The sequence below is a fragment of the Hippopotamus amphibius genome, chromosome X (assembly GCF_030028045.1).
Source record: "Hippopotamus amphibius kiboko isolate mHipAmp2 chromosome X, mHipAmp2.hap2, whole genome shotgun sequence".
In the NCBI taxonomy this organism is placed as follows: domain Eukaryota; kingdom Metazoa; phylum Chordata; class Mammalia; order Artiodactyla; family Hippopotamidae; genus Hippopotamus; species Hippopotamus amphibius.
The window spans coordinates 75,544,897-75,572,715 of record NC_080203.1 but is presented as its reverse complement, the minus strand read 5'-3'; the positions used below and the strand labels follow the sequence as shown (position 1 = coordinate 75,572,715).

The 27,819-nt window shown below is 35.8% G+C and overlaps 1 protein-coding gene across 5 annotated transcripts in view; it reads right to left on the bottom strand.

Annotated features, from left to right (window-relative positions):
• Nucleotides 1-27,819, bottom strand: part of PHKA1 (phosphorylase kinase regulatory subunit alpha 1) — a 120,277-nt gene that overhangs the window by 32,485 nt on the left and 59,973 nt on the right. For all 5 annotated transcript variants that reach the window (XM_057717829.1, XM_057717830.1, XM_057717831.1 and 2 more), the window contains exons 15-18: nucleotides 12,818-12,927; nucleotides 11,688-11,832; nucleotides 3,404-3,482; nucleotides 1,150-1,316 (exon numbers count right to left, since the gene is read on the bottom strand). In XM_057717829.1, the coding sequence (XP_057573812.1) occupies nucleotides 1,150-1,316; nucleotides 3,404-3,482; nucleotides 11,688-11,832; nucleotides 12,818-12,927 (501 nt within the window). The remainder of the gene's footprint in view (nucleotides 1-1,149; nucleotides 1,317-3,403; nucleotides 3,483-11,687; nucleotides 11,833-12,817; nucleotides 12,928-27,819) is intronic.

The following is a 27,819-nucleotide window of genomic DNA, read 5'->3' as shown; positions in this document are numbered from 1 at the left end:
GAGTGCTACAGATGTAAATCACAACTACCTATGGAATAGCAAACAACCTCAATATAAGATCAGTCTTATTTGCTTTTCAAAATATTTCAGCTTATGCCAAGATAGATATCATGACTTTGGAGATTACTGATAACAGGAAATAACCTTGTATTTAACGTATTCTTCAAACAAAGAAATTCACACTATTCTAAATCTTACAAAAACAGAGTGAATTAAATGGTACTCAGGTGAGTAAATGTTGAGCCAAAATGAGAAAATAGTCCTTCTGACTGCTAGTGTGTTGGTTTATTGTATAGGCGATTATGCTTGCTAGCTCACTGAGGAAAGCTAATTTATTTATTTTTTTCTTCTCTCCAACACACCAATCTTAAGATAAAGAAATTGGTTGCCTTATGATAAAGGCTAACAGTCCAATAACCAGACAATGAAAGCAGGCAAACCATGTTTTATATAACTAGAACAATAATTCACTCCCATCGGCTCTTCTCTCTTTGGGATTCAAATAATGTAATGCTTTCTCTGCCTAGGTCAGTATTTTAACACTTTAGAGTGCTTCTTAGGCATTTTAAATTTACGCCCCCATGATACTTCCTCACTATATCATCTTTGTATTCCTAGGAGCCAATTAGATTTTGTTCTGCTTTACTTGCCTTGTTTGTAATATGAAAGCAATAGGTATACCAAATCGGCCTTTTCAAACTATGTAGACCTCCCTAGAGATTCTGATGTGCCCCTGTTGTATTCTATATAAAAGAACTCTGATGGAATTTTATATTTTTTATGCTTTTTAATGTCAAAAAGCAGTATGTATATGTCTAGTTTTCCTACTACATACTTAATTAAATATCTCTCAGTCACCACTGCTTCCTCCCAATTTTAAAGCACCAGTCATTTTATGTACCCGGGAGAGAAATCTCCCCTAACCTTAGTAAGGGATAGCCCAACTCCATACTCCACAATCACCACAGGGATATTAGACCAGAAACCAAAGGTAAGTAGAAGAATGAAAAGTGAAGCCAAACAAAGGTAGAAATCTAGGTGTATTAAATAGGAGTGAGACTGATGGCAGTGAGAAATATTAAGGAGGATGCTTAACAATACTTCATATTTTTGTCCAGCAAGGCCAGTGCCTTTATGAAGCCTCCTTACCATTACTGGCTGAACCATAGCCATTCATCCAGTCACCAGATTCCAGCTCGTTATCATAGTCATCATAATCTTCACTGTACAATTTGCCCTCAGGTCCAGGGTCCATGAAGCTCAAATGTGTGCAGCAAGATGTTGTCAAAAACTCTGACAATTTACCTGTTTGAATTCTGACAATTAAGAGGGTAAACAGAAAACAGAAAATCAGAAGAAATCATTTTCAAAACAACACAGTTTAGCGAAAAAAGGATACCTAGAATGTTCTGTTGGGGGATTACTAACGTATACATTAGTACAAATTTTGTAAAAGTGAAAATTTATAGCACTCCTAGACATAGTGTAGTATAGGTCAGGGTAGTATACTAATAAAGAGTACAATTATGGGTTCACAATCCACCAGTAGATCAGTTTTACTCTCTTTCACTGCCACATACTATGTTAACTATGCCAAACATCTGGCAAAAATTTCCGTTGGCTGCAAGAGAAGCTAGGACAGAAAGAAGATAAATCATCACAAATCCATTATATCATTTCAAAAAACTACTCAAAAAGACCATTTTGAAAAGAAAAAATGGTATCTGACAATTTTAAGAATTGTAGTAGATTGTAAGCCATATCCTCCCCTACTTATAAAGCCAACTGCAAAACCCAAACCCAAAGGGAAAGTCAGTATACTGATTTTCTAAAGAGGTCACCTTGAGGGGGCTCCCAATGGCCAGATCTTGAAAAACATGAACAGTGAAATAAACAATGGAATTAAGCATGACATAAGAATAAAATAGGAATCTATGACTCTATGCTGACAATAAAACAATAAAATAAAAGGGGGTAAGGGAGAGCTTCTTTTTTAAACAGAAGAATTCCAACTAAGAATGATAGAAACACAGAATCATCATTTTACGACCCTGTTAGTAATAACTGATTCATCAATGGAAGCTAAAGCCATTTGTTCAAAGACTGTTGGAGAAAGGATAATGGAATCTAGACACTTGAATGGAGGATTACGAAGAATATGGGCCACTAATGTGTAAACCTAGACGGGAAAGTGACTCAGAAGATATCATTTTAACCAAATTGAGAGACATTCTGCTAAAAAACTGACCTTCTTTCTTTAAAACTGAAATGAAAATTGTAATGAAATATTAACAAAAGGCTGGGGAATTGTTCTAGATTAAAAGACATCAAGGAGATATAATAACTAAAAGCCGATGAGTGATTTTTCATTGGAGCTAGAGTGGGAAAAAAGCTATGGGAAAACATTATTGAGACAATTGGGCAATTTTGAATATGGACTCTATATTAGATAATAGTATCATCATCAATATTAAATTTTCTGAGTGTGCTGATTATATGGTAGTCATGTATGAGAATGCCCTCTTTCTTAGAAGACAGAAACTGAAGTATTTAGGGTTGAAGAGTCATGATATCTCTAACTCTCACACATTTTAGCAAAAAAGTGTGTGCATGTGTGTGTATGTGTGTGCACGGGCACACATATGTATATGTGAGAGAGGGAGAAGGGTAGGGAACAAGAGAGGAAGGGAGGGAAGAGAGGAAGGACAGGAGGGAAGGGGGAGAGAGAGAACACACAAGTGGGACATGTTAACAAGAGGTGAGCCTTGAGGGAGGGTATATGGTATTCAATAAGATTCTTGCATATTTGTGTCTACTTTAAATTTTTCAAAATACAAACTTAGGGAAAAAAGAAAAGCAGTCAGAATTGAAGAGTCCAGTAACCTACTTGCCTCCCTCCTTCCCTCCCTCCCTTCCATTCTTCCTTCCTTCTGGAGTAAGTTTCCTGATGCACTGAATTTATGGGGTGTAGGCAAAGAACAGAGTGGGGAAAAATTCCAAGCCTTCTCTGTAACATTAAATTCCTTGATTCAATCTATCAAACAACAGCTCCTCAGAATAGGATGGATATATGTTGTTAAAGATAAAGAGAAAGGCATCACAAGTCTACCATTACTATACCCAGCATCCAAATTTCATTTCATTTCACTAAAGCAGAGGTTCCCAACCTTTTTGGCAGCAGGGACCGGTTTTGTGCAAGACAATTCTTCCACAGACTGGGGAGGTGGGGGTGAGAGATGGTTCAGGCAGTAATGTGAGCGGTGGGGAGCAGCAGATGAAGCTCGCTTGCCCACTGCTCACTTCCTGCTGTGAGGCCCTGTTCCTAATAGGCTGTGGACCGCTAGCGGTCCAAGGCCTGGGGGCTGGGGACCCCTGCACTAAAGAGTGCGTAGCGGTTACTTACCTTGCCCCACCAAAATAGCCATCCTGCATTTTTCGGAGTGCTGCCAGGATACTTGAATTCAAGCTGGTTCCATCTTCATCTTAAAATAAAGAGAATTTTAAAGCAATCTTTGTGGTTTTAACCTTGAAATACGGGGAATCTTTCAATTTTTTTCAAACCAACTTTCTGGTGGTAATGGTACAAATGAGACAGTCCTTATTGACTACCTTGTATTTCAACAATTCACCTGAGAGCCAATGATGCTGTAGAATGGGAAATGGTAAGGGATGATAACCAAGAGATGAGAGTTCCTCAAAGACAGTATCTTATTTATTATAAGTACTTAGCACATTACCTGACTGCAGAATATGGAATGATTACTGAATGCTGACAATAATAACAGCAACCATTTGTTGAATGTTATGTGCCAAGTACTGTGCTGAACATTTTATACATTATCTCATCCAATGAGCTTTGGTTTATGTGTGTGTATGTGTCAGTTCCAACCATATATTCTCCCTGAATTACCTGTTAATCTGTGGGAAAGAGATGTTATGTCTCACATGGGAGTATACATATATAGCCCCAACAAAACGGTGACTAATCAGATGATGAATCAAGGATTGTTGCCCTGTCAAGGATTTCATCACAAGGGCCTAAAGAGCCAGTACAACCTGAAGTAAGACCTCATCGAGCCGGTCTGGGGTATTTTTAGGAGGGACCATTGATTCTCCTGTGACTCATGCGGATTCCATTGTTTGGAAAACTGGGGAACCAGTATGGGTCGATCAATGGCCCCTTAGTGCTGAAAAAATAGAAGCCGCTACACAACTGGTGCAGGAACAGTTAAATAGTGGTCATATAGTCCCCTCTACCTCCCCTTGGAATTCTCCTATATTTGTGATCAAGAAAAAATCTGGAAAATGGAGGTTATTACAGGATCTTAGAAAAGTTAATGAAACCATGGAAATTATGGGTCCCTTACAGCCAGGATTGCCTTCTCCAATGGCTATTCCTAAGGACACATTTAAGATTATCATTGATTTAAAAGATTGTTTTTTCACTATTCCTCTGGCTCCACAAGACTGTAAGCACTTTGCTTTCAGTGTTCCTTCTATAAATCTGAAAGAGCCAATGAAAAGATATCAATGGCGTGTCTTAAAAACAGAACTCTTTTATTTCCAAAGTGAAAAATTCAAGAATATGAAAATTTCTAAATATGACTTTGGCCAAATCTCTTAAGTTTTGATAAGCAGTGGTACCATTTTTCATTTTAAAACACTGTGTAATTTCAAAGTTGATTTCCTCTTTAATCAAAGAATTATTTGCAAAAATTTTAACTCCTTAACAGTCAGGTTTTTTAGAAATTATTCTTGCTTTAGTTTTATGTCCTATGTCTGGCACTATTGTCTATATTATGTCTACTTTTAAAAAATAAACATTCTTTGTGTATTCTGTTTTTCTCAGTATAATTTCACATAAACTCATAAACACAGAAATGAAGATTGTTAATCCTCTATATCTTTAATTATTTTGTATAATTGATCTGTGACATTATGATAGAGGTATATTATAGTTTCCCACTATGACTATAAAATGGATTTATCATATTGTCCTTAATTTTCCTTAATATCTGCTTTATACATTTCATTGATATTCTTCAGTAGATAAAAGTTTATAAATGTTCTACCATCTTCATGTACTATAACTCTTATCAATATAAAATATCTTTTTTATTCCATTTACTGATTTGTGCCTTGAATTCTATTTGCTATTTTTGATATTAATATTGCCAACATTGCTTTCTTTTTGTTAGCATTTATATGCTATATCTTTATGTCTTCATTTTCTGTTTTTCCATACAATTTTATTTTAGGGATAGCTTTTGTAAGTAGCATCTACCTAGATTTTACTTTTACCTAACCTAGGAATCTTTTTTTTTTTAAATACATCTTTGTTGGAGTATAACTGCTTAACAACGTTGTGTTAATTTCTGCTGCGCAACAAAGTGAATCAGCTGTATGTGAACATATATCCCCACATCCCCTCCCTCTTGAGTCTCCCTCCCACCCTCCCTATCTCACCCCTCTAGGTCATTATAAAGCACTGAGCTGATCTCCCTGTGCTATGCAGCAGCTTCCCACTAGCTATCTATTTTACATTTGGTAGTATATATGTGTCAATGCTACTCTCTCACTACATCCAAGCCTCCCCCCCGCCCCTGCCCCAGGGCCCCTTGTCCTCAAATCTGTTCTCTGTGTCTGCATCTTTATTCCTGCCATGCCACTAGGTTCATCAGTACCATTTTTCTAGATTCCATATATATGCATTAGCATACAGTATTTGTTTTTCTCTTTCTGACTTCATTCTGTATGACAAATTCTAGGTCCATCCACCTCACTACAAATAACTCAACTTTGTTCCTTTTTATGGCTGAGTAATATTCCATTGTATATATGTGCCAAATCTTCTTTACCCATTCATCTGTTGATGAACATTTAGGTTGCTTCCATGTCCTGGCTATTGTAAATAGTGCTGCAATGAACATTGTGGTATGTGTATCTTTTTGAATTATGTTTTTCTCAGGGTATATGCCCAGTAGTGGGGTTCTTGGGTCATACAGTAGTTCTATTTTTAGTTTTTTAAGGAATCTCCGTACTGTTTTCCATAGTGGCTGTGTCAATTTACATTCCCACCAACAGTGTAGGAGGGTTGACTTTTCTCCACACCATCTCCAGCATTTAGTTTCTATATATTTTGATGATTGCCATTCTGACTAGTGTGATAACTCATTGTAGTTTTGATTTGCATTTCTCTAATAATTAGTGATGTTGAGCATCTTTTCATGTGTCCATTGGCAATATGTATGTCTTCTTTAGAGAAATGTCTATTTAGGTCTTCCACCCATTTTTTATTGCATTGTTTGTTTTTGTGATATTGAGCAGCATGAGCTGCTTGTATATTTTATCAGTTGCTTCGTTTGCAAATATTTTCTCCCCTTCTGAGGGTTGTCTTTTCGTCTTGTTTATGGTTTCCTTTGCTGTGAAAAAATTTTAAGTTTCCTTAGGTCCCATCTGTTCATTTTTGTTTTTATTTCCATTACTCTAGGAGGTGGATCAAAAAGGATCTTGCTGTGATTTATGTTGTAGAGTGTTCAGCCTATGTTTTCCTCTAGGAATTTTATAGTATTTGGCCTTACATTTAGGTTTTTAATCCATTTTGAGTTAATTTTGTGTTTGGTGTTAGGAAGTTTTCTAATTTCATTCTTTTACATGTAGCTGTCCAGTTTTCTCAGCACCACTTATTGAAGAGACTGTCTTTTCTCCATTGTATATTGTTGCCTCCTCTGTCAAAGATAAGGTGACCACATGTGCATGGGTTTATCTCTGGGCTATATATCCTGTTTTGTCGATCTATATTTCTGTTTTTGTGCCAGTACCATACTGTCTTGATTACTGTAGCTTTGTAATATAGTCTGAAGTCAGGGAGACTGATTCTTCCAGTTCTGTTTTTCTTTCTCAAGTTGCTTTGGCTATTCAGGGTCTTTTTTATTTCCATATAAATTGTAAAATTTTTTGTTCTAGTTCTGTGAAAAATGTCATTGGTAATTTGACAGGGATTGCACTGAATCTGTAGATTGCTTTGGGTAGTATAGTCATTTTCACAATGTTGATTCTTCCAATCCAAGAACATGGTATATCTCTCCATCTGTTTGTGTCATCTTTGATTTCTTTCATCAGTGTCATATAATTTTCTGCATACAGATCTTTTGCCTCCTTAGGCACGTTTATTCATAGGTATATTATCCTTTTTGTTGCAATGGTAAATGGGAGTGTTTCTTTAATTTCTCTTTCTGATTTTTCATTGTTAGCGTATAGGAATGCAAGAGATTTCTGCTCATTAATTTTGTATCCTGCTTCTTTACCAAATTCTTTTACTAGCTTTAGTAGTTTTCTGGTGGCATCTTTAGGATTTTCTATGTATACCATCACATCATCTGCAAACAGTGACAGTTTTACTTCTTCTTTTCCAATTTGGATTCCTTTTATTTCTTTTTCTTCTCTGATTGCCATGGATAAAACTTCCAAGACTATGTTGAATAATAGTGGTGAGAGTGGGCACCCTTGTCTTTTTCCTTATCTTAGACAAAATGCTTTCAGTTTTTCACCATTGAGAATGATGTTGGCTGTTGGTTTGTCATATATGGCTTTTATTATGTTGAGGTAATTTCCTTCTGGGCCCACTTTCTGGAGAGTTTTTATCATAAATGGATGTTGAATTTTGTCAAAAGCTTTTTCTGCATCTATTGAGATGGTCATATGGTTTTTACCCTTCAATTTGTTAATATGGTGTATCACATTGATTTGTGTGTATTGAAGAATCCTTGCATTCCTGGGATAAACCTCACTTGATCATGCTGTATGATCCTTTTAATGTGCTGTTGGATTCTGTTTGCTAGTATTCAGCTGAGGATTTTTGTGCCTATGTTCATCAGTGATATTGGCCTGTAATTTTCTTTTTTTTGTGACATTTTTGTCTGGTTTTGGTATCAGGGTAATGGTCTTGTAAATGAGTTTGGGAGTGTTCCTCCCGCTGCTATATTTTGGAAGAGTTTGAGAAGGATAGGTGTTAGCTCTTCCCTCAATGTTTGATAGAATTCACCCGTGAAGCCATCTGGCCCTGGGCTTTTGTTTGTTGGAATAATTTTAATCACAGTTTCAATTTCAGTGCTTGTGATTGATCTTTTCATATTTTCTACTTCTTCCTGGTTGAGTCTTGGAAGGTTGTAGTTTTCTAAGAATTTATCCATTTCTTAGAGGTTGTCCATTTTATTGGCATATAGTTGCTTTTAGTAGTCTCTCATGATTCTTTATATTTTTGTGGTGTCAGTTGTTCCTTTTCCTTTTTCATTTCTAATTATGTTGATCTGAGTCTTCTCCCTTTTTTTCCTGATGAGTCTGGCTAACGGTTTATCAATTCTGTTCATCGTCTCAAAGAACCAGCTTTTACTTTTATTGATCTTTGCTGTTGTTTCCTTCATTTCTTTTTCATTTATTTCTGATCTGATCTTTATGATTTCTTTCCTTCTGCTAACTTTGGGGCTTTTTTGTTCTTCTTTCTCTAATTGCTTTAGTTGTAAGGTTAGGTTGTTTACTTGATATTGTTCTTATTCTTGAGGTAGGATTGTATTGCTATAAACTTCCCTCTTAGAACTGCTTCTGCTGCATTCCACAGGTTTTGGGTCAAATCTCAAGTTTCACCGTGTCCTCAAGTCCGTTCTCTACATCCTCATCTTTATTCTTGTCCTGTCACTGGGTTCATCCGTACCATTTTTTTAGATTGCATATATATGAGTTGGCATAGTATTTGTTTTTCTCTTTCTGGCTTACTTCGCTCTATATGACAGTCTCTAGGTCTATCCACCTCATTGCAAATAACCCTATTTCATTCCTTTTTATGGCTTCGTAATATTCCATTGTATATATGTGCCACATCTTCTTTATCCATTCCTCTGTTGATGGGCATTTAGGTTGCTTCCATGTCCTAGATATTGTAAATAGTGCTGCAATGAACATTATGGTACGTTTCTTTTTGGATTATGGTTTTCTCTGGATTATTTATTTTCTGTTTGGATGATCTGTGCATTGGTGTAAGTGGGGTGTTAAAGTCCCCTACTATTATTGTGTTACTGTTGATTTCCCCTTTTATGGCTGTTAGCATTTGCCTTATGTATTATGGTGCTACTGTTGGGTGCATAATATTTACAATTGTTATATCTTCTATCCTAGGAATCTTTGTCTTTAATAAGAGAATTTAACTAATTCATATTTTAATCTGATCACTAATATATTCATTCTCATTTCACCAGCACAAAATTTTCCCTGACAAAAATACACAGCTAATGGTAATCTGGGCTTTGCAGACTGACAGAACTGGTTTGAGGCCTAACTCTGCTGCTTACTAGCTTTGTGACTACACAATGAGTCACCTTCTACATCTATAAAATGGGGGCTATTAATAGTACCTACCTGAATAGGGTTATTGTAGAGATTTCAAAATAATGCACTGAAAGCAGTTAGCTCAGTGTTTGGCACAGAGAAAGTGCTCCATGAACATGGCAGTTATTACTGCTACTGATGCTTCTGTTTTTTGTTGTGTGACCACATACCAAGTATCAAAACTTTGTGACAAATCTAGATCTTAATTTTATTCTTCTTCCCAAGTTATGGCTGTATATCTCATCCCAACCATTAGGTATTTCAATTTTGGAATCTCTTTGTCACTACAAACTCAACATATCCCTTTACAACTGGCATCCTTCTTTAGAATTTCTCTGCTTTTATCAATGGCAGCATTATTTACCTAGTCTCTAAATGTTGGCATTATCTTGATTCATATCTTATATCTAGTCAGCCAACACCTGACTTGCAGGTGTTGTTTAAAATGAGTCTTGTATCCTTTCCGACTAAATTTTTACTATCTCCAATCCAGTGTATCTTTTCTTCACCTCATACTTGAATTAGTTTCCTTGATATCAGATTCTCCTAATGACAATGTGTACTGTCACTTAATCAATATTCCCTAAACATCACTTTCATCATATCACTCCTTGGTCAAAAACTTTTAAAACTTCAGACTTCTTAGACAATTTGTTTTAAATTTCTCTGCTTATTTTCAAGGTCTTCATAATCTGAGCCCACCTTACTCGTCCCATTTTGTTGATAATTATACTCCAACATGCATGCCCACTCTATTCAGCTGGACTCTTCACTTTCCACTCACAAGTTAAGTGCATCCCTGCCTCCAGGCTTCACCCATCATATTTTTTCCCTCACTTACAGTATCTTTCCTTCTTCTCTCTTCTCGTATGAATACTAAGCATGCCCAAAAGCTGAGAGGTCCCACCTAGTCAAGAAATTTTCTTTGACAACTTGATGACTGTCACTGTAAAATACTAATCTAATGGTTTAGTACTTCTTTATATACTGTCTTGAATTATTTTCTTTTATTTCTGTGAATTAGCTTTGCCTCTCCAATTAGACTTTATACTTTCTGAAGACAGTTCTGGGAACATAGTAGTTTTAAATGGGTACTTGTTAATTGTCTTAAATAAAGAAGAAAGACTACCCTACATCCTCAACTCCTGTGCTTTTGAAGCACTTTAGAGATGTGACCAAAATCTCTAACAGTCTGTCCGGACTTTGAATGATTTATGACAAAGGATTCTTCTCTAATGAAAAGTAACTCTATGTACTTTGGCAGTACAAACAGGCTTTTGGAAGCAACAGCAGAGATACAGAAAGGAAGCAGTGCTTCAGTATTGGCTCTAGTCCTCCAGGAACTGAGAGAACCATAAAGCCTTTCACTCACTTTAGAGTAAGCAATATCAGGAAGCCCAGTTAATAAACGAAAGATAAACTGAAAGCCTTTTTACTTTTTAATTTATTTATTTACTTATTTATTTTATTGGCTGTATTGGGTCTTTTTTGCTGTGCACGGGCTTTCTTTTTAGTTGTGGTGAGTGGGAGCTACTCTTCGTTGTGGTGCGCAGGCTCCTCATTGCTGTGGCTTCTCTTGTTGCGGAGCACGGGCTCTAGGTATGTGGGCTTCAGTAGTTGCAGCACATGGGCTCAATAGTTGTGGCTCACAGGCTCTAATGCGCAGGCTCAGTAGTTGTGGCGCACAGGCTTAGTTGCTCTGTGGCATATGAGATCTTCCCGGAGCAGGGATCGAACCCGTGCCCCCTGCATTGGCGGGCGAATTCTCAACCACTGCGCCACCTAGGAAGCCCAAAAGCCTTTTTACTTTTCCCTGCTAAGTTTTATTGCTTCAGTTAGGCAAGCCTTGGAAAGAGAAGTTTGGGAGCTTATCTATAAAATCTTGATGCTCCATTGGAGGGAAGACAGATGCAGAATATAGCATTACTGTCTTTAAAATGAATTGTATTAATAAAGTTTGTGTAAATTGACCTAGAAACCAATTATCTGAAGTAGCCCCCAAAAAGTAATTCTATTACATCTCTTGAATTATAGTTCTCAAATCACCTGAAATATTCTCGTGTATTGGTTTATTTGTTACATATTTATTCTAAAACACAAGCTCCATGAGAGTAGAAACCTCATCTGCTTCATTCACCCCATGTATGCCCAGTGCTTTGAAAAGTGCCTGGCACAAAACATGAGCTTAAGAAAACTGCTGAAAGAATCAATGACAAAAAGTAGCTTTCCAGTGACTCTATGATTTTGAAGGGCTAACCACATAACATTCCAAAAATACATTTGTTTCTTGCCTCATACAACCTTACCAAGCATGCTGTGTGAGATGGGGAAGGTGATGGTGGGCTGGCCTGTCATTCTCCAGCGGCTACAGAGGTAGGAGAGGTCTGTTCTAAGCATTTCTACTATCATCTTGTTGTCCAGAGCCAGGTAGAATTGTTGCTGGTCTATAAACTGAGAAAAAGAAAAATAACAGTTCAGAATAATTTACTCTCACAACTATCAAATAATATTTCAAAGTGCTCACGTATTCACAAGGGTATATAAGATATCACATGGGCAACAATATCTCCAAATTTAATGCCTAACTCTTCCCAAAGAATCTGGTGGCCTATCGGTATATATAGTAGCTTTGGACCTTTTTAGTGTGCTATAGTTTACAGAGTGTTTTCAAGTACATGATTTTATTTAACTCTAACAACCCAGTGAGGGCTTTTCACCTTTTTAATAGATTAAAAATAAGGCCAAGAGACAGTGAGTAGATTAGCAAAGTTATATGGCTAGCAAATGGCAAAACCAGAGATAGAATCTATGGTCCGTTATTCTTTCATCAATACCTCAGTTGCACTATTTCAGATGTGAGATGACAAGTGGGGGAACTTAAGCTTTCTTTCCAGAAAATAGTTTATCCTCCTACACACACATATAATAAGGCTTGCTATTATAATACGGGTAATAAACATCAGGTTAATAAACTGTGTATAATCATGACTAAAACAATACTGACATTTTTGTTTAGAAGAGGATATCAAAGATTTCTAGGCATGTAAAAAGGGTCTGTCCCCAAAACAAATAGAACACCTAATTCAGTAGCTGAATAAAAAAGGACTGTATTTTGTTTATAAAGGATAAATACAGTATTGTTTTTAATCTTTAATAAAGTAAAAAGTACTTTTGAAAAGTACTCTAGCATTTGTAAAATCCTTAGTCACTGTTTCTGCAGCACCCAGGACTACTCTTGGTAGCCACAGTCACTTGGCATAGTTCTGTGCTGCAAGATCAATTCAGTCCAACTTAACAAATACTTACTGAGCAACTTAACATGTACAAGGTCCCATGGAACTGACACTTGTCCCAACTCCAGTAAATGCTTTATTTCTATAGCATTTCTCTTTTATTTCCATTCATCTCAATGCACATTAAAGCTCAGTCCACTCACCTGTGGAGTGAAAGTAAAGATGGTTTTCCGAATGTCATAGAGTTTTGAAGTTCCAAGGACTCCCATGTGTCTGTAGGGTCTTCCACTGAGTTTCATTCTACTGTTGCATCCTGATATAGAATTGAGAAATGGTCCAAGTATTTTTAGTGCACAAATCCTATTGGCAAACATTTTTGTATTAAGTTTACACTTCCTTATTGAACAAACTAAGTTCTGTGCCTCAAAGTTAGGGTTCATGTCATATACAGGGCCATACTAAGCACTGTGGGGCTTTCCAAGAGAAAGAGTAGGCAGTTATCTCTATTCTTAAAGAAATGTATGCTCTTATAAAGAAGCCAAATCACCAATGTGAGACAAGAATGAATATAAAAATAATTCTATGAATGATAGAATATTATTACCAATATTCATACATCCTTAAAGCCCATGAAAAGCACAAAAGCTATTCTGATTATCAAACTTATCAGTGTAAACTACGCCTCAACAAAGCTGAACAAAAACCTCATCAGTTTAAAGATGGCATACTAAACTGGAAAAAGTGAAATGAGTGCATCTTGATATCCTTCAGTAGCATAGTACTGACACATTTTATTCAATGAAACAACACATTTTCTCCAAATAAGTCAAGATATTTTAATATTCTTATGTCTGCTAGGAAATTTTGTGGAACCTTAGAGTAAAATTTACTTTGGAGAGGCGCTATTTTGAAAACTGGAAAAAGCGGGCAGACTTGAACTATCAGATAGCTACAAAAGTAAGGCATGATTTTAATGAAAATTTAAATAGAATATATACATCATGTGTCTTAATATCATGTATTTGTACATATACATATGTATGTGTGTACACACACGTTGTGCACATTCATACACATCCACCTTATTTCCTTGAGTATGTCTTCTTTTTATAGTTTAGCATTCTGAAATTTGAATATATCTTATAATTGATGTCTATGTTAAATGTAGTTGAATTTCTTTTTGTCTTTCAAAAGGCAATTATTACATCAATACTTCTTACAATGAGGAAGTATTTCATTTATTCACACATTTTTTCCTTTTATAACATAGGATAACACTATACCATTGTTCTCAAACTCTTTTTCCCCAAAATGTATATTAAATATCCTTTCATGTCAGTACTGACAGAATTAGTACTACTCTTTTTTTTCGGGGGGGGGGGGGCTGGAACACATTTTTCTTGGGCATTTTATTTTTGCCCCTTCTTTATCCTAAGCATGATACTTATCAAATTATGTCACATTTTTAGTGTTGCTTCACTTTTAGGGACAGAACCAGAGAGCTGTCAATGCCTTTGGCCATATACCAGGATCCACTCTGTAAAACACACATTTCAACTGAGATTGATATCACGACCAGATTTATCCACTGTTCCTTCCATTTTGTTTCTTTTTTATTATGGCAAAATACACATAAAATTTATCATTTTAACCATTTTTAATTGTTCAGTGGCTTTAAGTACATTTGTAATGTTGTACAACTATCACTTCCACCCATCTTTGGAAAATTTCATCTTCCCAAACTGAAACTGTACCCAGTAAACAATAACTCCCCATGCTATCCTCATCCCAACCCCTGGCAATCACCATTCTTTCTGCCTCAATGACTCTGCTTACTCTAGGTACCTCATATATGCAGAGTCATACAATATTTATCCTCTGTGACTGGCTTATTCCACTTAGCATAATGTCTCAAGGTTCATCCATTTTATAGCATGTGTCAGAATTTTATTCTTTTTTCAGGCTGAATAAAACTCCATTGTATGTATATACCACATGTTGTTTATCTTTTCATCCATCAATGCATGCTAGGTTCTTTTTTAAAAAAAATTGCTTATAGTATAATATACATAAAGTTAAGTACATGAATCTTAAATGTAAAATTTGTTGAATTTTTACATAGCAAACACACAACCTAAACCAAGATGTGGAACACTACCAGCACTGCAGAAGCCTCCTTTGTTCCCCTCCCTGGTATTAACATCCCACAGGCCCCAGAGTTAACCACCATTTAGACTTCAGCCACCATAAGTATGATTTGTCCATTTTTGAGCTTTATATTAATAGAATCATACAGTATCTGCTCCTTTGTATCTGGTTTCTTTCACGCAACATTTTATCTATGAGATTCATCCATATTGTTATACATAGAATTAGTTCATTTTCATTGCTGTATAATATTCCAGTATATGAATGTATCATTATTTATCCATTCACTTGTTAATAGACATTTGAATCTTTCCTCCAATTTTTGTTATTATAAATAAAACTGCTATGAACATTCGTACTGTGTGAGAGGTTCCAAAGATCACCTCCAGGTTTGGTGATTCACTAGGATTCACAGGACTCAGCACAGAGCTATACTAACGGCTAAGGTTTATTACAGCAAAGGGATATAAAGCAAAATCAGCAAAGAAAAATGGTGCATGGTGCAAAGCCCAGAGGAAACCAGGCACAAGCTTCCAAGACTCCTCTTCCCAGTGGAGTCGCACAGTGCATGCTTAATTCCTCCAGCATCAAGTTGTGACAATATGTATGAAATGGCTACCAAGAAAGCTCAAGAGACTCAGTGCCCAATGTTTGTTTTCATTAGGGGCTGGTCACATAGGCACCCTCCGCCTAGCATGCACCAAAACTTCAAACTCTCAGAAGGAAAGCAGGTGTTCAGCATAAGCCATACTGTTTGCACAGTTTAGACATAGTAAATTACCCTTATCATTCAGAGGATGCTAAAACCCTCTCAATATCCAAGTCCCCATGTGCCAGCCTATGGCCAGCCTTGCAAGTAGGCCTCTCTAAGGATAGCCTTCTCAGGCCTGCCATGTGAACTCTTTGTACAGCCCACCCCATTGGCCCTTGGCCAAAGTGTCTTTGTCAGTAGGACCCCACACAGCAGAGTGAGACCAACCTGCAGTACTGTCCTTAGATAATGTCCTCACAGGTCTTATATTGAGCCATATAAAACAAATCCACTACCATACACACGTATCTTCAAAAGCCAGGTGGCATGCTCCTTAAGTTTCCATATTTACATTTTTTTAAACCTGGCTTGAGGCATTAATCCAGGCACAGCACAAGCCTGGTCAGTAAACTGAAGCTGATCTGAATGCCTTCCAGGGCTGAGGCAGTGCCAGGATAGTCAAGGCTTACTGACAAGTACAGTCCCAGACAGCACATGCAGTACCGTTGGACGAATAAAAGTTTACAATTGTTAGGGCATCCCAAGCAGGACATATATTAATTAGGCAGTTAACCTAAATGGTTTAACAGAATCCCTAATGTGGCTGACCTCCCACCATGAGGACTCCCACCTTAGGGTTTCCAATCCAGTCCAAAAAATTCAGTTCAGAACTTCGTTTCAATGGGACTGTTTCCTGAAGGCAGCTGGATCCAAACAATTTTGTTTGTTCACGGCACCAGTTCATCTGCCTTGCAAGTGTAGACGACATGTGGAGGTGCTGAATGAAAGGTGGAGGACATGGGGCCACCCCCTCCTGTCTCATAGCTCTGTCAGATCCGACCTTAGGCTCAGCAGTCAGTTTAATTCAAAGCACTCTCAGCAGCAGGGAAGACAACACATGCTTTTATTAGGGAGGAGGGGAAAGCTTCTAGGAGCAGTCCTAAAAATCAAAGACCATTAATGCCCTCACTCTTCACTCATGCCTCCCCAGGTGTTTTGTTTTTTCTCCAGTGTTACAAAATCTGTGTGTCCCATTTAGCAGTTATAGTTGTACAATCATCCTCTCCTCTTATCCAGACCTTTTGTCTAGAAGAGCTAAAAGGTTATGTAAGAAGTTTAAAAGCATTTTCATAGGCAAACATTTTTATACAACTTAATCAGGAAGACATCATGTCCAGGAATTGGTCAAGATGAAATTCTGAATTTTCAAATATTTAAAAAATGGGTTTTCATACTTCCCATTCCTTTCATCTTGATCATTTATCCAGTGAGCAGCCTTGAAAAGATCACTCTCTTTATGGGGACAGCTACAATTTAATAAGCACACTGCCTTACTAAGGTTTATGTATCAGGAGGAAGGGGAAGGAAGTAGAGTCAGGCTATCAGTATATTTTAAGCTGCAACTAATCTAGAAAATCAAACACAATCATCAACAGCACTGACACAGCCTCAGAAAGGATCAAGAGTTTGATTTGTCAGGAGTGGGGGAGGGGGTCACATTCCCCATGATATGCCCTCCTCCAATTTGCAGCTTTTGCAGAAATCACCTGTTAGGAATGCAATCAGCTTTTGTATCAGAAATACAGAGCCAATCAGAGGATCAGTTTCAGATGGTCCCATCAGGGAACAAGACTTTTCCTGTGGACATCTGCAACTCAACTGACTCAAATGGTCCAGCCAGCACCAGGGGTGGTTTCACAGTTTAGGATCACAAGAGGGGTGGATCCAAACCTGCAATAATCCAAGTCGGAGTTCATTTAAGGTTCACATAGTTCATTTAGAGTTCATTTAGCCTGTGCCTGCTTTCAGTTCAGCACATCTGGTGCTTATCAGGTTTCAGCTGAGAGTCAGGTCCAGGCAATTAGAATATGTGAATTTAGGGTGCCAAAAAAGCTAGTGGCTTTTCTTAGGCAGCAGCAAAGCTGAGATGGTGCAGGGTTGGCCAACTGTGGTCTAAGTCCAAGTCCAAGTGACAAGTAAGACTTTCCTAAGCTCTTCTTATTGTGCCTTACAGTCCAAATTAACCCAGTCAAAGACACACGTCAGGATGAAAAAATCATCAGCCTCTTAAGAGTTAGGCATTTGGTTTCACAAAAGCTCATAAACAACTAAAAACTGCTTTTTAAACTCAAAAAGTGTATTTTCATCTGAATACTGGCTCTCTTTTCATGTTGTCTTCCTTTTTCCAGATGCTTCAATAGTTAAAAAATGATAGCAAAAAAATCATTAGTTATGGAGACTAGTTTTAATTCCAATACTCAAAAAGAGTTTGCATTCCAATCGGCCCACTGGCAGCAAAAAGCAAGGTAGTTGTATCCCACTGATGCTCTTTTCTCTTTTTTGCAACTTTTCCTGATCAGGATGATCCCTTCAGCTTTATGAGACTACAAAAATATAACATTTTATGGCAATGTTTATCATACAACCAGATGTAACAGCCACAAAATACAAAGCCATTTTTAAAAGTTCCTCCTTTTCTCCCTAATTGAAAGTGTACTCAAACCTTGAGTAGAAAATCCAGCATTGACAAGCTTAATGCTATAGTTGCAGGGAGATCCCAGCTGTAATGTGGGAGTGCAGGTAGAGCCCTGTGGCAGCAGTGGCTAGAACATTTTCTCCCTTTGATTTTTTTAAAATAAAGCTTTGCTCCAGCACTGGGAAGTGATGTAACCTTTTTTTCCCCTTCCACTTGAACAAAAGGAACACAAACTTTTCAATATTTTGGCCCATTCGAAGTTCACCTTTGGGACTGTCTGGACCCTTTCTCCTCCAGCCTGGAGGAAAAAAGAAAAACCAAAGGCATTGCCCAGGCTGCACTTTTCCCTCACTTTAGCCATTGTGGCCAAAAGTAGCCAGAGGATCCTTTGAGCCAACTCTCTTAGAGTTGGATCTAACATTTTCAAATTCCACAGGTAACTTTTACCTCTTACAACAGACAGCAGCTCAGTTGCTTTTTCATACCATGGATAACTCCATAGACACCCAGATACCACATGTTTATCAACCTCTACCATTCTTTTCTCAAGCAATGCTTTTGCCATATTTAAGTGAGTTAAGGTCACTCTACACAATCCCACCACTGTCACCAGTGTGTTGGGAGTTCTAAAGACCATCCCAGGTTTGGTGATGAGGTGCCTCATGGGAGGAGGACTCATGAGACTCAACAAATAGTCATACTTGTGGCTAATATTTATTATAGCAAAAGGATGTAAAACAAAATCAGCAAAGGATAAAAAAGAGTGCATGGGGCAAAGCCTAAAGAAAACCAGGAACAAGCTTCCAAGATCCTGTCCCATAGAGTCACACAGCACATGCTTAATTCTTCCAGCATTAAATTGTGACAATACATGTGAAGTGTTGCCTACCAGCAGTAGAGACTCAGTACCCAATGTTTTATTAAGTGCTGGTCACGTGAGCACCCTCTGCCTGGCCTGCACCAAAACTCTAGATTCTCAGAAGGAAATCAGGTGTTAGCACAAGCCATGTTGTTTGCTCAATTTAGACAGAGCAAACTATCCTTATCAGTTAGGGGATGGTGGAAATCTTCCTGAAATCCAAGTCTTCAGATCCCAGCCGAGGGCCAACTTTGCAAGCAGGCGTTTCTAAGGATAGCATTCTCTGGCCTGTCATGTTAACTCTTTTCTGCACATTGTCCATGTCTTTTAAAGCATATATGTATGCATTTCTGTTGAGTATATACCCAGTAGCAGAAATGATAGGCCCAAGGGATGTTCAGGTTTTTTTAATAGCTGCCTGTTAAATTGACACCTTACCACCATAAAATGTTATTCATTGTTTCTATTAATATTTTTGCCTTCAGTATACTTTGTCTGATATTAGCATAGGTACATCAGCTTCAGTTTGTTTACTATTTGCATGGCATATTGTTTTCCATCCTTTTATTTTCAACCTGTGTCCTTGTATTTTGGTTGAGTCTCCTTTATGTAGCATGTTGTTGGCTTTTGCTTTATTATACAACTTGACAATATCTATCTTTTAACTGAAGCATTTAGCCCATTTATATTTAATACAATTACTGAATACTTGGATTTAAATCTTACATATTACTATTTGATTTCCATTTGTCCCATTTATTCTTTTCTTTCTCTTTTCTTGCCTTGTTTTGGATTAATCAAGAATTTAATTTATCATTTCCCCTCCATCAGCTTGTTAGACATTTTAAAATTATTCTTTTAATGGTTACTCCAGAGACACTCTTCTCAACTGGATTCCGCCAGTCTTAATTATTTAGATATTCATTGTATATATTAACTTATTTTCCTTGTATTTAAAATGGAACCAGTGTGCACCACTCGGGAGAATGGAAAAACCCCATTTTCTGTAGGGCTTAATTCTGTCATGAACTCCTACTTGAGAAAAGTGTCCCTAGAGATTAAAATATGTATCCTTGACTGATCAGAGTCTATGTTAAATTAGTGCTTTTAACACTTCCTGAATAATGCAAGAATCTCCTAACACTTTAATTTCATTCACATCCAGCTTTTTATTTATTTATTACTATTTTTGTCATTTATTTCACTTCTACTTGTTATTTTATCCATAAGGTATTGTTTAATTTTTATGAGGAACTTGCCATACTGTTTTCCACAGTGGCTGCACTATTTCATATTCCCACCAACAGAGCATAAGGGTTCCAATTTCTCCACTTTCTCATCAACACTTGTTTTTCTTTGGTTTTATTTATTTATTTTACAATAGCCATACTAATGAGTACGAAGTGATGTATCACTGGTATTTTGATTGGCATTCCCCTAATGATTAGTCTTGTTGAGCCTCTTTTCATGTGCTTATTGACCATTTGTCTATTTTCTTTGGAAAAATGTCTATTCAAGTCCTTTGCCTTTTTAAATTGGGTTTGTGTTTTTTTTATTTAAAAAAAATTTTCTCCCAGCTTTCTTGAGATATGTGACATATAATATTGTGTAAGTTTAAGGTATACAATCAGATGATTTGATATGCAGATATATTGTGAAATGTTTAACATAATAAGGTTATTTAATGCATCCTTCACCTCAAATAGCTGCCATTTTGTTATTGTTATGGTGAGAACATTATAGCTCTACTCTCATAGCAACTTTCGAGTATACAATGTGGTATTGTTAACTATAGTCATCATGCTGTACATTACGTGCCAGGAACTTACTCTTCTTAAAATTGAAAGTTAGTACCCTTTGACCAACACGTCCCCATTTCTTCCACCACTCACCTCCTGGCAACCACCATTCTACTCTGTTTCTATGAGTTTGATGTTTTTAGCTTCCATATATAAGTGAGATCATATAGTATTTGTCTTTCTCTGTCTGACTTATTTCACGCAGCAAAATGCCCTCAAGATCCATGCATATTGGCACATATGGCAGGATTTTCTTTTTCTCATGGCTGAATAATATTCTATTGTTACACACACACACACACACACATCACATTTTCGTTACCCATTCATCTGTTGATGGACACTTAGGTTGCCTCCATGTCTTGGCTATTGTGAATAATACTGCAATAAACATGGGAGTGCAGATATCTAACATCCTTCAGATATATACCCAGATGTGGGATTGCTGGATTATATGGTAGTTCTATTTTTAATTTTTTGAGGAACCTCCATACTGTTTTCCATAGTGGCTGTACCAATTTACATTCCCACCAACAATGTACAAGGGTTCCCTTTTCTCTACATCCTTCCCAGCCTTTGTTGTCATTTTTTGTTTTTGTTTTCAATAAGAGCCATTCAAACATGAGGTGGTATCACGCTGTGGTTTTGATTTGCATTTCCCTGATGGTTAGTGATGTTGAGTACCTTTTCATGTACTTATTGGTCATTTGGATGTCTTCTTTGGAAAAATGTCTATTCAAGTCCTCTGTCCATTTTTTAAATCAAATTGTTTGCTTTTTTGCTGTTGAGTTGTATCAGTTTTTTATATATTTTGGATATTAACCCCTTATCAGATATATGATTTGGAAATATTTTCTCCCAGCCCATAGGTTGCCTTTACACTTTTTTTTTTATTGTTTCTTTGACTGGGCAGAAGCTTTTTAGTTTGATGTAGTCCCACTTACTGATTTTTGCTTTTTTGCTGGTGCTTTTCGTGTCATATCAAAAAAATTATTGCCAAGACTGATGTTAAGGAACTTTTTCCTTATGTTTTCTTCTAGGAGTTTTACAGTTTCGGGTCTTACATTTAAGTGCTTAATCTATTTTGAGTTAATTTTTATGAATGGTGTAAGAGAGGGGTCCAATTTCATTCTTTTGCATGTGGATATCCAGTTTTCCCAGCATGATTTGTCAAAGATCATCCTTTCCCCATTTAGCATTCTTGGCTCCTTTGTCACATATTAGTTGACCATACATGTGTGGCTTTATTTCTGGGCTTGATTCTGTTCCATTTGTATATATGTCTATTTTTATGCCTGTACCATACTCTTTTGATTACTATAGTTTTATAATATACTTTGAAATCAGGAAGTATAAAGACTTCAGTCTTGTTCTTCTTTATCAGGATTGCTTTGGCTATACACAGTCTTTCATGTTTCTATATGAATTTTAGAATTGTTATTTCTATTTCTGTGAAAAATGCTATTGGAATTTTGATAGGATTGCATTGGACCTATAGATGATTATGGGGGTGTTGTTTGGGTTTTTGTTGTTGACTTGTATGAGTTCTTTATACATTTTGGGTATTAACCTTTTATCAGCTATATGATCTACAAATATTTTCTTTCATTCTATGGGTTGTCTTTTCACTCTTTTGATGATGTCCTTTGATGCACATAAGTTTTAAATTTTGATGAAGTCTCACTTATCTAATTTTTCTTTTGTTGACTGTGTTTTTGGTGTTATATCCAAAACAGTGCCAAATCCAATGTTACGAAGCTTTCCCCTCTATACTCTTCTAAGAGTTTTATGATTTTAGCTCTTAGGTTTAGGGATTTGATCCATTTTGAGTTAATTTTTTGTATATGGTGTAAAGCAAGGGTCCAACTTCATTATTTTGCACCTGGATATCCAGTTTTCCCACCACCATATCTTGAGAAGAATGTCCTTTTCCACACTGAATGGACTGGGCATCTTTGTCCAAAATCATTTGACCATATCTGTAAGGGTTTATTTCTGGAATTTCTATTTTATTCTATTTTTCTACAGATTTTCTTATGCCAATACTACACTCTTTTGATTACTGTAGTTTTGTAAGCTATGAAATCTGGGAATGTCAGTTTTCCATCTTTGTTCTTTTTCCAGATTGTTTTGGGGTCCCTTGAGATTCTACATGAATTTCAGGATGAACTTTTCTATTTTTGCTAAAAATGTCATTGGGTTTTTGATAGAGATTGTACTGAATCTGCCAGTCATTTTGGATAGTATTGATGTCTTAACAATATCAACTCTTCTAAACTATGAACATGGATGTATTTCCATTTATTTGTGTTTTAGGCTTTGTGTTTCAGACTTTCTAAGAAACGGTCTATTTCTGATTTGCTTTTACTTTAAGGGTGTAGCCCATCCTTCAGGACTCAACTGGAAGCCTCAGGTGTTTATCATAGCATAGCCCCTTCCACATAAAAAGGTCCTGAAATTGAATTTCTGTCTTCCTAGCAGTGACACTTTATACTTGGTTTTTTGATCTCTCACTCCATGCAAGCACAGCTTAAGAATTAGCAAATGCCTCAAAAGAAAAGTTCACAGAGAGTGGAGAGCTTATTTCTCTGAGGTCCTCTTCTCTACAGGGTTTTGACTTCTCACATTCTGGTTGTCTTAATTACTTTCTGATGCCTTCAATTACTTTTATTTTTAAAATCCAGCCAGGGTAGTTGTTCTTACTATGAAGGTTAGTCTGATAAAAGCTATTTCAACAAAGCTGGAAGCTGAAAGTCTACCTTATTCTTTTAAACTGTGGCACAACATATCATAATTCAACCATTTTTGTTCATACACATTAGGTTGCTTCTACTTGTAGTTTTGCCATACAACAAATTATGTTGTAATGAATATCTTTGTACATATATTCTTATGCACTCATGTGAGTGTTATATAGGATAGATTCCTAGAAGTAAGGTTGTTGGACAAAGGTATGGGCATAAAAATTTTTCATAGGTGATGCCAAACTGCCTCTGATTTATACTACTACCAGGAGTGCTCAGAGTTCATTTCTCCACATAATCACCAGCACTGGATAGTATCAATCTGAACTGTTATAAAATTGATGGGCAAAACCTTCTATTCCATTGTTGTTTTACCTTACATTTCTCCAATCATTGGTGAAACTAAAGCTATGATAACTTTAAAATGTGTGGTACTACGAAAGGAGAAACTGATCAACAGCACCAGAAAGTAAGACCAGAAGCATATACACATATACAAGTGGGTACAAACTAAAAATAAAATTCTAGACTAAGAGTTAAATGTAAAATTGTAACCATAAAGAGCTAAGAGAAAATACAGTGAAAATGTAGCTGACCTAGGGATGGATCTATCTTTCTAAGCATAAGAGCAAAAAAAGAAATCAAAAAGGAGAAAATTTTAATTCGTAAAAATGTAAAACTTCTATATATCAAAATCAAATGCAAAATTAAAGGGCAAATAGTAAAATAGCAACTTACTGCAATAACATGTGGAAGACAAAATGTTAGCATTCCTCATATATAATAAATCTTATATAAACCAATAAGAAACTGACAATTTTCCAGTAGAAAAATGATAAAAGAATATAAATAGATAATGTGCAAAGCAAATAGAAAAAAGGTTATTTATTTTATGAAAACAAGTTTATCATCCATATGACCAAAAAACAATTTACGATATTATGCTAATATAGATATTAAAATAGTGTTGCAGAGGGCTATTTAAGAAAATGTAATAGGGTTCGTCATATATTATGTTGCAAAAAACAGATTGCAGACTTCTTTCTGACACCATTTTTCTAAAAACAAGTGTGTATTTATTTTACAAAAAATAATTGGAAGCAAATACTCCAAAATGGAAACAGTGGTTTTCTGAGACTGGAGAATTACAGATTTATAATTTAAAGATTTTTATCTTTTCTTTTGCGCTTTTCTCTATCTTCCAGTTCCCTGCAGTCAACATGTATATAGGAAATTGGAATCAGATAACCTACTACTTGTGACAATTGAAGAGAATGAGAATAGTTTAACTGTTCAAATGAAAATAGGAGATAAATCACAATTCCTGAAGAAATGAAAGATACATCTGATAAAATGAATGTATCTGATGTTGAAAAAGTTGCACAAAGGCAAGAAAATAATTATCTAAAAGAAAGCTATAGAATAAGAAATACATACATTATAAACCTCATTGATAAAACAAAATATAAAGAATTGATAAATATATATGAAAATGTATAGATCCTGCTAGATATGCAGGCAATAGGAGACATAATTTTTTAAAAAGTAAAGCAAAAATGAAAAAATACCTACCCTCACTAGGAATTAAAGAAAGGAAACTAGAATAACTTTATGTGTATTAAAACTATTAATTTAACAAAAACAAATGATAAAAACCCAACATTGATGAGGTAGTAAAAATATTAATAAAAAGGTATATTTTATATTTATTGATGTCATTAAAAACTGGTCTTTCTAAAGAATAATCTGGCAGCATGTAACAAGAGCTACAAAGTTGTTCATATTCTTTTACCCAGAATCCTTTTTCTAAGAATATACTCCAAGGAAACAGGAGTATATATATGAATACCTATAAAAACCTACTCATGGATAAAAATTTTGGAAAACAATTCAAGTACCCAATAATAAGGAAACAATTACTTAAATTTGATGGAATAATATATAGCTCTTTCAACATGTGGAAATACATGAAAGAATAAGTAAAAAAACAGCATATGTTAATATGTACACACTGAATATAACTATGAAAATGTATCTATGTTCACTAATAGATTAGAAAAGAATTAACCATTATATAAAGATTTGAGTTTAATATTTATAAAGTTCTTTTTTTTATTGAGGAACCATTGATTTCACACCCACCTACCCTCCCCCCCCAGTCCCTTCTCCTCTGGTAACCACTACTCTGTTCTCTGTATCTACATGTTTGCTTTTATTAGTTTTTTTTTTCTATTCCACATATGAGTGAAATAATACAGTGTTTGTCCTTCTTTGTCTGACTTATTTCACTAAGCATAACACCCTCAAGGCCCATTCATGTTTTTGCAAATGACAAGATTTCATCTTTTTTCTAGCTAAGTAGTATTCTATTCCTACCTTTTTGATAATAGCCAGTCTTACAGGTATGAGGTGATATCAGGTGATATCTCTTTGTGGTTTTGACTTGCATTTCCTTAACAATTAGTGATATTTAACATCTTTTCATGTGCCTGTTGACCATCTGTAAGTCTTCTTTGGAAAAATGTATATTCAGCTCCTCTGCTCATTTTAGTCAGGTTGTTTGGGGTTTTTGTTGTTGTTATTGAGTTGTATGAGTTCTTTATATATTTTAGACATTAACCCCTCATCAGATATATCATTTGCAAATATCTTCTCCCATTCAGTGGGTTTTCTTTTCATTTTATTGATGGTTTCTTTTGCTGGGCAGAAGCTTTTCAGCTTAATGTTAATCCCATTTGTTATTTTTGTTTTTGTTTTCCCTGCCTAAGTAGACATAGCTAGAAAGAATCAGTAAGACTGATGTCAAAGAGTATACTACCGATGTTTTCTTCAAGGAGTTTTGCAGTTTCAAGCATTATATTCGTCTTTAATCCATTTTGAGTTAATTTTTGTGTATGGTATGAGACAGTGGTCTAGTCTCATATTTTTTGCATGTGACTGTCCAGTTTTCCCAGCTCCATTTATTGACGATACTATCCTTTCTCCATTGTATGTTCTTTGCTCTTTTGGTATAAATTACTTGCCCATATACGCATGAGTGTATTTCTGGACTCTCAATTCTGTTCCACTGATCTATCTTTCTGCCAATACCATGCTGTTATGATTACTGCAGCTTTGCTGTTTGAAATCAGGGAGTGTGAAAAAGCTTTGTTCTTTTTTTCTCAGGATTACTTTGCCTATTTGGGGCCTTTTATGGTTCCATATAAATTTAAGAATTTTTTCTTCTACTTCTGTGAAAAATGTCCTTGAGATTTTGATAAGGATTACATTGAATCTGTAGATAGCTCAAGGTAATAAGGACATTCTGACAATGTTAATTCTTCCAATCCATGAGCATGGGATATGTTTCCATTTATTTGTTTCTTCTTCAATTTCTTTCAACAATGTCTTACAGTTTTCAGTGTATAGGTCTTTCACCTCCTTGGTTAAATTTTTTCCTAGATATTGTCATTTTGTTGTTGTTGTTGAATATTTTGCTCATGTATTTTTTAAAGGGATGACTGTAGATATCAAGTTGGCAGAGTACAGTATTTAGATTTTAGTGGATTATTTTAATAATTATCAATACACCAGAAATCACGTTTCAAAATTTTCTTTATTGAGATATAGTTGATGTACAATATTATGTTTCAGGTGTACAATGTAGTGATTTACAATTTTTAAAGATTATACTCCACTTAGAGTTATTATAAAATATTGGCTATATTCACTGTGCTGTACTATATATCCTTGTAGTTTATTTTATACACAGTAATTTGTACTTCTTAATCCCATACCCCTATCTTGCCCCTTCCCCCTTCCCTCTCCCTACTGGTGACCACTAGTTTGTTCCATATATCTGTGAGTCTGTTTCTTTTTTGTTATACTCACTAGTTTGTTGTATTTTTAGATTCCTCATATAAATGATATCATACACTATTTGTCTTTCTCTGTCTGACATATTTCACTTAGTGCAATACCCTCCAAGTTCATCCATGTTGCTGCAAATGGCAAAATTTCATTCTTTTATATGGCTGAGTAGTATTTCATTGTGTGTATACATCTTCTTTATCCATTCATCTGTTGATGGACACTTAGGTTGCTTCCATATCCTGGCTACTATAAATACTTCTGCTGTGAATGTGAACATTGGGTTGCATGTATGTTTTCAAATTAGTAATTTCATTTTTGTCAGACATATAGCCAGGAGTGGAATTGCTGGGTTATATGGTAGTTCTATTTTTAGTTTTTTGAGAAACCTCTGTATGTTTTCCACATGGCTGCACCAATTTACATTCTCACCAACAGTGTACAGGGTTCCTTTTTCTCCAACATTTGTTATTTGTGTTCTTTTTGATGGCCACTCTGACAGGTGTGAGGTGATATCTCATTGTGGTTTTAATTTGCATTTCTCTGATTAACAATGTTGAGCATATTCCTAGATAGTTT